Source organism: Octopus bimaculoides, chromosome 24 (genome assembly GCF_001194135.2).
Source record: "Octopus bimaculoides isolate UCB-OBI-ISO-001 chromosome 24, ASM119413v2, whole genome shotgun sequence".
Taxonomy (NCBI): domain Eukaryota; kingdom Metazoa; phylum Mollusca; class Cephalopoda; order Octopoda; family Octopodidae; genus Octopus; species Octopus bimaculoides.
The window spans coordinates 19,430,763-19,444,316 of NC_069004.1; the positions used below are offsets into that span (position 1 = coordinate 19,430,763).

The 13,554-nt window shown below is 36.6% G+C and overlaps 1 protein-coding gene across 1 annotated transcript in view; it reads right to left on the reverse strand.

The window, feature by feature from the left end:
* LOC106878646 (oxidoreductase HTATIP2) overlaps positions 1–10,318 on the reverse strand; it is a 31,382-nt gene extending 21,064 nt beyond the window's left edge. The window contains exon 1 of the mRNA XM_014927929.2: positions 10,151–10,318. Coding sequence (XP_014783415.1) covers positions 10,151–10,281 — 131 coding nt within the window. The 5' untranslated portion in view covers positions 10,282–10,318. The remainder of the gene's footprint in view (positions 1–10,150) is intronic.
* Between the last annotated feature and the right edge of the window lie 3,236 nt (positions 10,319–13,554).

The following is a 13,554-nucleotide window of genomic DNA, read 5'->3' on the forward strand; positions in this document are numbered from 1 at the left end:
TTCTTATTCTAGCAGCTACACTTTCAGCGCACCCACCCCCACTACTAACTTGGTCGCCCAGATAGCGGAAGCTATCGACTACCTCTAGTTTTTCACCCTGGAATGAGATAGAAGTTGTTTCCTGTTTGTTTGCAGTCTTTATTGCACCTGAACATCTGCCACAAACAAAAACTAACTTGCTAGTTAACCTGCCTTTGATGTTGCTGCACCTCTTATGTGTCCATAGCTTGCACCGGGTACATCTTATAGAGTTACTACCTACTCCTTTTCTACATACTGAGCAGGGCCATCTACCTGAAGGGGTTTGTGTTTTATCTACCTTCCTACTTATTAGGATTTTGGTTTTAGCTAGGTTGACTCTAAGAGTAATCTGAATACTAAAGGGTTTAAGACAATGGGCTGTGATTTGAGAGAGAAGTAATTTAGCTGCTATTTCTTTGGTTGATTACTTCCAAAAGGTCATCACAAATTACACAAACAACTAAAAAAAAAAATAAACACACACACTACTAGTGCAATGGCCTAAAAGAAGGTTTAGTTTACGAGGCTTTTAACAACAAACTGCAAACAATCAAAAAGTTTAATTTAGAAACTACAATTAATGATTGTGTTCACACCGACTCTCATTAACTTAATAGTTTGTTTTTGAATTCATTCCTTTATTTGTTTGCTTTTGATGTATGTTTTTTTTTTCGTTTGTTTTTTGTCTTTTGACAATAGAAATCATTAAGAACTCAGCTGAGATAATCATATGATGAAAATAAGAACAATGCAAGGTCAACAGGTTTACAAATCATATTGCTTTCACACTTCAGCTCAAAGCAACAGATTTATTAGTGAGGAATAATCAAGTTTGGACCCTAAAAATCTCTCTTATCCAGTTTCATGGGGACATCAGACAGTTACATTTACTATTGATGCTGGCAGATTTTGAACACAAAGGCAAAGCTCATAAAACTTATCACAAGAATCCTGAGAGAGGGGTCGTGGATTTAATTTCTGTAGACTCACATGCAATTTGTGGATCCCACAAGTAGGTCAGAACTGGAACTGGAACTGCATGACTGTTTGAAAACTGGGTATTTGTTGTGTTGTAGGAGAACAGATCTATCACAAGATCCAGTCTTTGTGGCTTGTGACAGTGTGGTGAGAGCTATGCCAGGGGAGCACAAGCTCCTTGTAGGGCCTCCAATGCTGGACAGGTCAAAGGAGAGAGGCCAGACTAATAATAATAATAAGAGCACTCAGAGAGTGCAAACCTCTGCCAAGGCAACATCAACATCCTCTCAACAATTAGCCAGAGATGATTTTTAAAATGAGAATATCTGAAATAAACTCGACTGCTCTCACAAACAAGAATACTAAAAAATGAACCTGACTGCTCTCAAAAATTAAGTAAAAAAACAGGAAAAATAATCCAGAATCCTTGTCCGGTATTGGATCAATCACAAAATCTAAATAGTTCATGCCAGTCATGAGGCCAAACATCCTTGAAAGTTTCATCTGAATCCATTCAGCGGTTCTTGAGATATTTTGTCCACAGACAAACAAACAAATGAACATGACTGAAAACAACACCTCCGCCTTTGCTAAGGCAGGGGTAATAATAATAATAATAATAATAATAATAATAATAATAATGGTTTCAAATTTTGGCACAAGGCCAGCAATTTCAGGGGAGGGGCAAAGTTGATTACATCAACCCCAATGTTCAACTGGTATTTGTTTTATCAACTCCAAAAGAATGAAAAGCAAAGTCAACCTTGGCAAAATTTGAACTCAGAACATAAAGACAGATGAAATGCCACTAAGCATTTTGCCTGGCATGCTAACAATTCTATCAGCTTGCTGCCTTAATAATAATAATCCTTTCTTCTAAGGGCACAAGACCTGAAATACTGGGGGAGAGGACTAGTCAATTGCATTGACCACAGTGTTTCACAGGTACTTAATTTATCAACTCTGAAAGGATGAAAGGCAAAGTCAACTTTGGCAGAATTTGAACACAGAACATAAAGATAGATGAAATGGCGCTAAGCATTTTTCTCAGTGTGCTAACGATTCTGCTAGCTTTTATATATTGAAGGACTTCAGACAAAAATCATGCCGCGTCATTGATATGACTGTCCCAATTGACACAAATGTATCTGTCAAGACCTACCAAAAACTGAGTAAGAATAAAGATCTTGAAATAGAAATTGGCAAAATGTGGAACCTCAAGACTAAAACAATACCTGTTGTCAAAGGGGCCCTAGGAATGATAGCAAAAGGAGCTGATTCCTACCTAGCCCAGATACCAGGAAACTCCAAAATGGCAGAAATTCAAAAGATAGTGCTCATGGGAACTGCTCATATCCTACGTAAAATACTGTCTATGTGATCTCAAATTTTAAAACAAGCTTTTAATTTTCTTGTTTTCTTAAACATTCTCTAGAACAATACTTTGAGCAAAACCAAATATATGATACCCAAGGTACAACACCAACTTGAACTTCTAACTTGTTGTCCCTTGATGTCTCTGGGTGAGACTTGGAGTCAACTTGTACAAATACAAAGCAAAAGTCAAAAACAATAATAATAATAATAATTTTCAACATAGATGATTGAGGTAAAGAGATATATTGGGTAATCATGACTCTTCCAAGAGAATCAGTAATGTTGATTGAGGACAAACAAATTCAACTGGACAACTGAAACTGGGTTGTGAACTCCATTTAACAAGAACTAAACTTTCCAGCTCATGTAAACAGAACACCCCTACCTAGAAAAGAGTAAAGTTACAGAAACATTAATGACAACGGAAAAACAAGAAGACGTAGAAGAGGAAGGCTTTTCCTTCAAGTGGAATGGATAGGCCATACCTTAAGAGAAGTAGAAGAGACAGCCCATAGTTGAGAACAATGAAGAGAAGTCATTGATGGCTTATGATTTACAGGGAGCAAAGGGCTGAAGTAAGTAAAAAAGTAAAGGAAACGAGAAAGAGGTTTGTTGCTGAGAAAGCTAATGAGTGGATTTGGTAGGCATAACCTTTTTATATATTTTAATGTCTCATTCTTTTAAATCAAGATATGTTTCTGTCAGCATTTTATTTATATCGATTTATGTAAGTTAATTTATTAATAATTATTTATTTGTAGATTATTCCATTATTCTATTACTTGCTTCTTTATTACTTTATTTTAATTATGAAGGACAGAACCAAGTTCTTAGGTAATTTGGTTTCATGATAGAGTGTTATAAGGATTGTTGTGGTTGTTTCCTTCTCGAGCCATGCCTTGTCATATAGGTTCCCCACCTGGATGGGATTCTGGTCCATCACAGGAGAAAGAATGATAGAAAGTTGAGGCGAAAGAGTCAGCAGAAGTTCGTCATTATCTTCTGCTTGAGCTGCATGGAACTTAGGTATTTGGCTCATAAACACACACATCACCCGGTGTGAGATCTGAACCCACAATCCCTCAACTGCAAGTCCGCTGCTCTAACCACTAGGCCATGTGCCTCCATGTCATAGGGATTAGATATAAATTTTCATAGTATTATGCTGTTTCATAAATAGCTTAACCCTTTAGTATTCAGATTACTCTATCAAATATAATGTTTGTTTATTCTTTTATTCTTTTTTTTTTTTACTTGTTTAAGTCATTTGACTGTGGCCATGCTGGAGCACCATCTTAAAGGGTTTTAGTTGAAGAAATCGACCCCAGGACTTATTCTTTGTAAGCTTAGTACTTATTCTATCAATCTATTTTGCTGAACTGCTAAGTTACAGGGACATAAACACATCAGTTGTCAAGTGATGGTGGGAGGGGACACACACATGCACAAATATATATAATGGGCTTCTTTCCGTTTCCATCTACCAAATCCACTCACAAGGCTTTGACCGGCGCAGACTATAGAACACACTTCTCCAAGGTACCACACAGTGGGACTGAACCCGGATCCATGTTGTTGGAAAGCAAGCTTCTTACCACACAGCCTATTCATTCATATTATTTTGAATTAATCATACATTATCGTGCAGTTTGAAGATTAATATAGTAATTGTTTATTTTTAGATGGACATTGTCACGTAGGCCTGATCTGGCCAGTTTGAGCATAAAACAAGCAAAATATTTTGGGCCTGATATAGCCTGTTTGAATGCTGAAGGGTTAATGAAGTTGGAAAGCCATTGTGCTGCAAATATGACAAATGTGCATGTGTGTGTGTATTTCTACTCCTCATCACTTAACTAGTGTTGGTTTGTTTACGTCCCTATAACTTAGAAGTTTGGCAAAGGTGACCAATAGAATAAGCTCCGCCTTAAAAGATAAGTACTAAAGTTGGTTTGGTCAACTAAAACCCTTCAGGGCTGGAACCCAACATCACTGCAGTCGAAATACTGAAAGAAGTAAAAGATAAAAGAAATAATTTAAATGTTTCTTCTCAAACAAAAGTTGTTTTTCTCTTTTTTTTTTTTTTTTCAAATCCATAGACAAGTTCGTCTGAATGGATTCAAATGTTATGAACAATATTAAAAGGTTTTGCAGCTGAAACAGTGCAAGCTTTCTGTCAAGCATTGGTCATTTCAAGAACTGCATGCACTAATTTGGACAATTTCTATATCTGTTCTCATTCTATTGGAATAGCTTTTGTAAACTTAATAACATAGCAATGTCACATAGAGTCTGTAATTAATGGAGTGCATGAAATGTCCATCACTGTGCAAAGTACAAGTTGCCAGAAGATCTTGAGGGAGACAAAAGAATTCAAATAAAACAGGAAGAGAGGCAAACTATCAAAATGAATGAAGGACAGCACATCTCCTTTGAAGAGAAACTTGAAGTTGATGGGCTTAATTGAAGAGAAAGGAAGAAAATAATTCAGAATAATAATAATTCTTTCTGCTAGAGGCACAAGGCCTGAAATTTTTGCGGAGAGGGTGAGTTGGTTACATCACCCTCATCAATGCTCAATTAATACTTATTTCAGTGATTCTAAGAGGAAGAAAGGCAAAGTCGCCTTCAGAAGAAATTTAACTCAGAGCAGAAAGATGGACAAAATAATAATGTCAGATTATGACGCAAAGCCAGCAAATTCAGAGAAGGTGATAAGTCGATCACATCAACCCCAGTGCCCAACTGGTACTTATCTTATTGCCCCTGAAAGGATGAAAAGCAAAGTCGTACTCAGAAGATAAAGACACCACAAAATTGCAGTCACTCTGATCACTAAAACTCCCTTGTATGGCCCTCCCTTCCTCAATCTATAAGTGCTATCTCAGAGCAGGCTTATACATTTGGGCCTTTCTTGCCACTCTCACCCCACTTTCAACAAATTTGCTAGAAGGTAGCACTCCACTCTCCATCCTCACTTTCCTTTCAAGTGACCATCATCTTATATTCCACAAGAAAATCTGAGCTCCATCTGCCTGTCTGTAACAACATCTGGATAGAGGGAGGGAAGAAGGGAAAACGAAGAAGTCGTTGAGAGAGAAATACAGTGAGAGAGAGAGAGAGAGAGAGAGAGAGTGAGTGAGTGAGTGTGGTGTGTGTGTGTGTGTGTGTGTAAAAGATAGATAAATAGGTAGTGTTGTCACCTTAGTAACTAATAAGTTTTGATTAAAAAAGCAGGAATTTTAAGTGTAAGTCTGTCAACCAATGTAACAGACTTAAAAAAAAAGACTATATATAATAATACATGTAGTTATTGTGTGTGCGTACGTGCGTGCATGCATGTTTGCTTTTCCTGTATGGCTTTCAACATATAAACAATGCAACATAGGCTTTAAGAAAAGACTTTCACTTTGAACAATCTATAAAGGTACGTGCATGATTGACAAATATGTATGACTGCAGCATAGTAACAGGTAATGACCTAGTGACTGATAAATCACAACAATTTTATAAGAGAGGAATGAATATGGAGGATTGGTGGACGAGGTGGAAAACCAGTAAGGTTGGGTAGGATACAAAGATCAACATTTTGATACTATTATAGGCACCTGTGATAAATAATAAAGTCAGGGCTGTTGTATATTTAAAAAAACAAAACAATGACTTCAAATTATTTATCAAAGGTGTCTAAATTTGTATGAAAATGTTGACCTTTGTGCCTTATCCAGCCTTATCAGTTTGCCAACCATGTCACCATCCACCATATTCATTTTCCTCTGCACCAATAAAAAATAAGGTGCTGCAGCAGAAAGAAACAGACATATCATCATCATTTAATGTCTATTTTCCATGCTGGCATGGGTTGGATGGTTTGACCAGAGCTGGCAAGCCAGAGAGCTACACCAGGCTCCAGTCTGATTTATTATGGTTTCTGTGGCTGGATGCTCTTCCTAACACCAACCACTTTACAGTGTGTGCTGGGTGTTTTTAATGTGGCAATGCACCAGCACTTCTACATGGCACTAGCAGGAGTGTTTTTTTTTATGTAGCACCAGCACAGGACTCTTGCTAGCCAGTCCTCTTTACCAGGGGAAGCAGCCTTAACACTTCTGCTGTAGAGTACAGGTCTTCTTGAGTACAGCTAGGTGCTAGGTATCTCAGTCCTTTGTCATCTCATCTGAAAGGTTCAGCGTCCTGAGGTCGTCCTTCAGTACTTCATCCAATGTCTTCCTGGGTCTCCCACTTTCACATGTTCCATCTACTTTAAGAGATTCGCACTTCTTTATGGAGTTGTCAGCATCCATCCACATCACATGACCAAACTAGCACAGTCTTCTCTCTTACACATGGCATCTAATTCCTCTTATGCCTCTCAATACACTAACACACTGTCAAACCTGTAGACTTACATTACACATCCAGTGGAGCAGTCTGGCTTCATTCCTCTCTAGCCTTTGCATGTCCTCTGCATTCAGAGCCCACATCTCACCACCATGTAGAATTCCTGTCTGTATACTTGCATCAAACAATCTTCGTTTCACTCACAGAGAGAAACCTTTGGTTGCCAACTGAGGTGTATGTGTGTGTGTGAGAGAGAGAGAGAGAGAGAGAGAGAGAGAGAGAGAGAGAGAGAGAGAGAGAGAGAGAGAGAGAGAGAGAGATAGAGAGAGAGAGAGAGAGAGAGATAGAGAGAGAGAGAGTGTGTGTGTGTGTGTGTGTGTGTGTTTGTTTGTTTGTTTGTTTGTTTTACCTAGGTGGCTTAATTAGCAGCAGAGGAGGCTGTTCTAAAAGGGACGTTGCTAGAATATGAACTAGCTGGTAAAAGTTCAGAGATCTATTACCTCTGATGGTAACAAAAAGGAAAGATAGGTTGTATGATGCTTGTGTATGAACAGCAGTGTTACATGATTGTGAAACATTGGCTTGAAATGCATAGAACATAACAAAACTAGAAAGAAATTAAGCTAGCATGCTCTGTTGGATGCGCAATGTCAGTGTGTACATATGGCAAAGTGCAAATGTGTTGAGAGAAAAACACAGAATAGGAGGAATCAGATGTGTACATGAGAGAAGACTGTACTGGTATGGTGATGTGATGCTCAGGGATGAAGATAGCTACATAAAGAAGTGTTGATCACTAAATGTGGGTGGATCCTGGGGAAGAGAGAGGCCAGGGAGATGTGGGATGAAACAGTGAAGACTGACCAGAGGTTGTTGAGCTCTCATGGAGGAGATGACAAAGGATCAAAATGATTGGTGATTTACTATGCTTGAGCAGACCCAGCCATCTCAGCAAAAAATTAAGTCCTAAAAGCATATGACTCCATGTCCAATCTGCATCTGTCAAGCTTTCCCTATAACTCATTTTCATAACACTCATCCCCCCCTTCACCTTTCTAATGATGGCACTATTTATTTCTTCAGCTGCTGTGGTAAACAAGAGTAGAACTTCACATATTTCATCCCTCATTTTTGTGCTACAAGTTATCCCTCTCCTTGAAAACACTTCCCTCAATACCCTTCCTACATTCTCAACATCTTCCCTTATCCCTTCATTTCCCACTATACACCCCTTTCCCCCAAACACAGTCACATATCTGCCATCAATGCCTTCTCCACCTTTGTTTGTCACTCACTGCATCCATCCCTACATATCTCTAACCTCCATCTCAATAATGTGCATCCCAGTTTCATATCCCTTCACATCATGTCTCATCTATCTAGTTTTATTATACTGTTGCTCTCCACCTTGCTCCTTTTTATGTATTGTCACCTATCGCCTCCTCCCCCCTCACCAATTGCTGTTTTCCTTTACCTCTTCCCCCACCATTGACCATGCTTCCATCTGTGATCACCATTGACTACATTCACTTCATCTCTAACCAATCTGTCACTCTACTTTCACATCCACAAACCTACCCATCCATCCACTTTCTTGTACCTTGAGGGTACACCCTGATATTTCATCTCTATTAGCCTTTCTCCCTTTCCTACTGGAAAGCTATGTATCTCATCTACAACAAGACATTTATTCCTGTCTCTCTATCATACATTAGCCCCTCAATACTTGGTATGAAGTCACCTCAGTTGTACATAATTGCACCTCCACTCAGTCAAGGAGTTTTGTCTTGTGAGTTACTTGGTGACCTCACTAGTGCCATGATAAAAGCACCCAGCACACTTTGTAAAAAGGTTAGCGAGCCTTCTATAGCTGGATCAACCATACAAACCATGCCAAAGCAGACACTGGATCTCAACGCAGTCCTCTGTTTCTCCAGATCCTTTTGAACTGTGCAACCCATACCAGCATGGGACACGGATTTTCGAAGATGATGATGATATATACACGTACGTACGTACGTGTGTATGTGTATGTGTGTGTGCACAAGCACCATCAACCTTGCCCTAAATTCAAGACAGACTAAAGAAGATCCTGCACTACACACCATCTAACTCAAGCCAGCGTCACGTATAATCAATTATGGATGCATGCATGATACCAGAGAGAGAGAGAGAGAGAGTAGAAATAAGCTCTGAGTAAACAAATTCTACAAGCCAGTTTCGAATCCCAGTTGTAACTATTTCACTTCCTGTAGGTTACAAATGTATTTGGAAAAATATTTCTTCTCTTTCCCTCGAGTCAACAGACTTGGCCACTTGTTGACTCGTCAAAGGTTGGAGGTTCATAACTGTGGTTGTATTAAATTCATAGGGAGACAATGAATGAAAACGACCATTCGAATGCATTAGATTTACCTTCCATCCCTCCGGGGTCGATAAAATAAAGAACCAGTCGAGTACTGAGGTCAATGGCGTCAACTAACCCCTTACTCCTAAAATTACTAGCCATGTGCCAAAAACTGAAACAATTATTAAAATTATTAAGGTGGTGGAGCTGATAGAATCGTTGAAGCATAGGAAAAATTGCTTGCAATATTTCTTCCGATTCTTTACATTCTGAATTCATATCTTACCGTGTTCAACTTTATTTTTCGTCCTTTCGAGATAGATAAAATAAAGTACCAGTCATAGATAAAATAAAGCACCAGTCAAGCACTGGAGTAGATGGTATCGGTTAACCCGCCCTCACTCTCGAATTCCAGGCCCTATGCCTATACTAGAAATTATTATTATTATCATTATTATTATTATTATTATTATTATTATTATTATTATTATTATACACCGTTAATACATGACAAAATTTGAAAGTTCAGGTTTTAAGGATTGCCGAGATCGAAGTGGTACCCATGGATGAAAATATTGTAAAAGTGCGATGACAAAAGTGCGATGACAAAATTGAAGGAGAATGGATTGAGTTCTGTCCATACAATTACATATATTGTATGTAATGTTGCTAAACTGATCACAAAGTTGTGTGAGTACACATCGAAGCCCAGTTCCTTTAGCACGACATAATTTTTTCTAATTGCTTTTTATAATTAATTTAATCATTAATTAATATTAAGGATAAACCATTATATCCCCCTAATACTTTCAGATGGATATTTCTGTTCGTTGGCTCTGTACGAATTTAAATCACCAAAATACAATTCTACTCGAGATAAAATTGTAAATCGTCAAATGTCAACAGTCACGCAAGTGGGTGTGACGACAAAAATGAAATCTGGTCGTTTGTCAAACAACTGTGGAGACACAAACTTTCGAAATAAAAACACCTTACAAAGTCTACTTTTACTGTATGAAGGCACTTTAGTATTGAGGCAACTGGTTAAAGAAACGAGACTATCGAAATTAGGACACTTTAACTCACTTGCAGCTGTTTTCAACGTCTTCTATCACTTCGTTCTCCATGTAGATAAATATACCAGAGAGACACAGGGCGACATAGAGGAGAGCCAAGGACACTCCAGGCAAAATTTCGTCACATTTAAACCACAACATATCTCCTCCACCCTGTTTATGTAGTAACCAGGGGAGACAACTCCGTCTTGTTAGACTTGCTACAGTGCTGATCATAACGATGATGATGATGATGTCGCCAACTACTGTTATATGCTTGTCAATCTGAAAACAGGTGTTTTCTTAGTATTGGATTTCAGTTGCGTAAAATATTTGGAGAGTAAACTATATTAAATTTAGAAAATAAGAGACTAAACCGGTGCCAAAGAAATGTTCTTTCATTTTTAATTTGATGGCCTGAAATTCCCTGTTTTACTAGTCAGTGCTTTATACATTTTAATAGCATCATTAATTCATGACGCATTTTCCCCATTATAACTTTTACACATTAAAACAGTATTATTAAACATTCCTTGGGTTTTTTTTTTATTTAACTCGATTTATACGTGTTAAAAAGCTGCTTCCTGAAGGGAGGGATTATCTTAACAAGTTCGAAGATGTATAACGAAAGGTTTTCTCAATAATTCTAAGAAAATTAAAATAATTATAATAAAAGACTAGAGGGATGAATTCATTAGCGTTTAATAAATAGCCATAATGTTAACATGGAAAATAAACTGAGGGGAGTCTTTCATTTGGCTCAATAATTCATACGAAACCTTAAAAATGAACCCCTGCGGTTTAACTCTACTAACTATAAGTATAGAATACGGAAAATAGAGATTATAAGCAGGTCCGTTGAACAAAATAGAAATATATGCGCACAAAAATACGTGTAAATGGATCCTTTGGATGATATTAATGGAATGAGAATAGAGAGAACAAAAAAGAGAATTTTATAATTTGATTTTTAGAATAAAATCTTCAAATATTTCAATAAGGTATTTTAATAAAATTGATCAGTGGAGAAGGCTGAAATTCGCACGTAGGTATGTGTGAACTCTCACAAGTCATATAGTTTATTTACTATAAAGTGTTAGCAGAAATAGTTTTGAGGATCACCTGAAATTGTAATTCAATCTTGTATATCTATGATCTGACTTTAATCGCTACTAATATCGGCTTTACCTATCTACCCCTCCAGGGAAGATTAAAGTAAGTATGAGAAGTATACTATGATCTAATCAAGTTACTAATATATCTGTCTCCTCAACAAAGGGACCAGAGCTTTAGGCATAATTTATTATTATTATTATTATTATTACAGTGACATCGTTTTGAACATACATTCTTTCTTCCTTTCTTTTTCCTATTTATTTATTATTGTACACATATTGATAATTTTATCAAAACAGTGGGGCCGCTAATATCGAACTGTGAAACCTAGCAAGAGTTATTGGTTTAAATGGAATAATATCCGTTGTGACTTAATTGGAGCCATCTCATAACATATATGACAACACTTAAACAATGAATGATTATCGAAGAGCAATTAAAGAAATAGATTAATTAGGAGTATATATAAAGACTAATGATTCTGTGAGCATCATTTGTGTATGTTATTATAATTTCTTGAAATTCATAATAAAAACCTAGATTAGTAATATTTTGATATAGGGTATTCCGTTCCCTGGGACCACTTAAATGCTCTGGAATCGCTTGTGTCATGTTGCTCCTAATAATATTTGATATTATCTATAACTCTTCTATAATTCACCTATAGTTAGATGTCATAGGGTATTAGCAAGGTTATTGTTTTGTTTGTTTTTAGCGGTATTTTTCGGGCAGATTATGAAAAAATAAATTGTGAAGGATGGTCTCAATTATATCAACAAATTGAATGATTTCATTACAAATTTATTGCTTAGTAGTCCGTTATATTTAGTAATTATGTCGGAGTAAATAATCGAGCTCTAATTAGATAGAATGTTCATCTCAATGCCTCATTTAACCCTAATATAATATTACCTTAGATTGAATTAGAGAAAGTAGTTAAGGAGATAACGTTATGAATAATTCTAAAATGAGACAAGGGAAGTAACTCAAATAGAACAATGGCATGAATTTGCTCACTAAGCAAGAAGAAAAATTAAATTCCCTTCTTCACAATATTTAAATTATACAACGAAAACAAATGTAAATTTCTTTAAAATTTTTGATTTAAAATAAAATACAAATAAAATGTTTTTTCTGATTATATAATTATTTTATTTTCTGATTATATAATTATTTTATTTTCTGATTATATAATTATTTTATATAATTACAAATATTTGTTCTTTAAAATCTGTTTCGTTTATTTATTTCGCCGCCACCACCACAACTATCAAATAAATATTAAAAAAATTTTATTGATTATTTTCTTTCGAAGGCAGTACAGGTTTATTTTGAGGCTGATCTCATTTCTCATAAGAGTGACCGACCAAATGAGGGAGTCTATACATGGTCGCTTGAGCTTTTAAAAATAGCAGCTATATAACCCAACCCTCAAGTGACACCTTACCTACTGTCTTGAAAAGCTATGGATACATTAGATAATGTACTAGATATACGATGCCTTAGAGAAAGGACAGGAAGAGTCATAGCTCTCAATGCCTTTTAGTCTTGCTCTACTCAACCAAGACCAGCCGAGTAGCTAAACAGGTTATAAGGCTCTCCGTTCGCTCGATCTACTAGAAACGGCAATCTTATTTCTCCATGCTCACGCCCATCGTCTAAGAAAGGACACGTTAGATAATGTAGTCTGAAATACCGTCGAACCTATTACGACCGTAAACTTTAAAGAAAATACTACGTCCGGAGGAAGAACAAAAAAAAAAAAGAATACAATACAAACAAGGATGTCCTTAAGTTTTCTAAAGGGACAAACAACGATCTTTCAAATGTTTATATTTAGTAATGTTTGTCTTTCATTTAAAAAACAATAAATGTTTGTCCAAAATATATATTTAACAATTTGTTCAATTCAAAATAATTATGACTCTACCAGAGTATGGACAACAAAACAAGAATCCTCAACGTAACATTTTTTCATAAAGAATCCAGAGGAATCACTACCAAAATTAAATCAGACAATACTGTCCTTGTTATACTAAAAACGTCCTGGTTAGATCTACATACTTAAAGCGCAACTGTTTGTTTCTATAGAAAATACAATGACATTCAGGATTGTATTGTATTCTGTCATTTCTGGCTTCTGTTTGTATTTTCTATTGAGTTTATGGTTGTAATATGATGCAGGATCACCCTAAATAGCTCTATATTCAATGGGTTTCCAAATTTCTGCTTTTACTCACCATGTACTTTACAACAGTGGAGGCGCAATGGCCCAGTGGTTAAGGCAGCGGACTCGCGGTTTCGATTCCCAGACCGGGC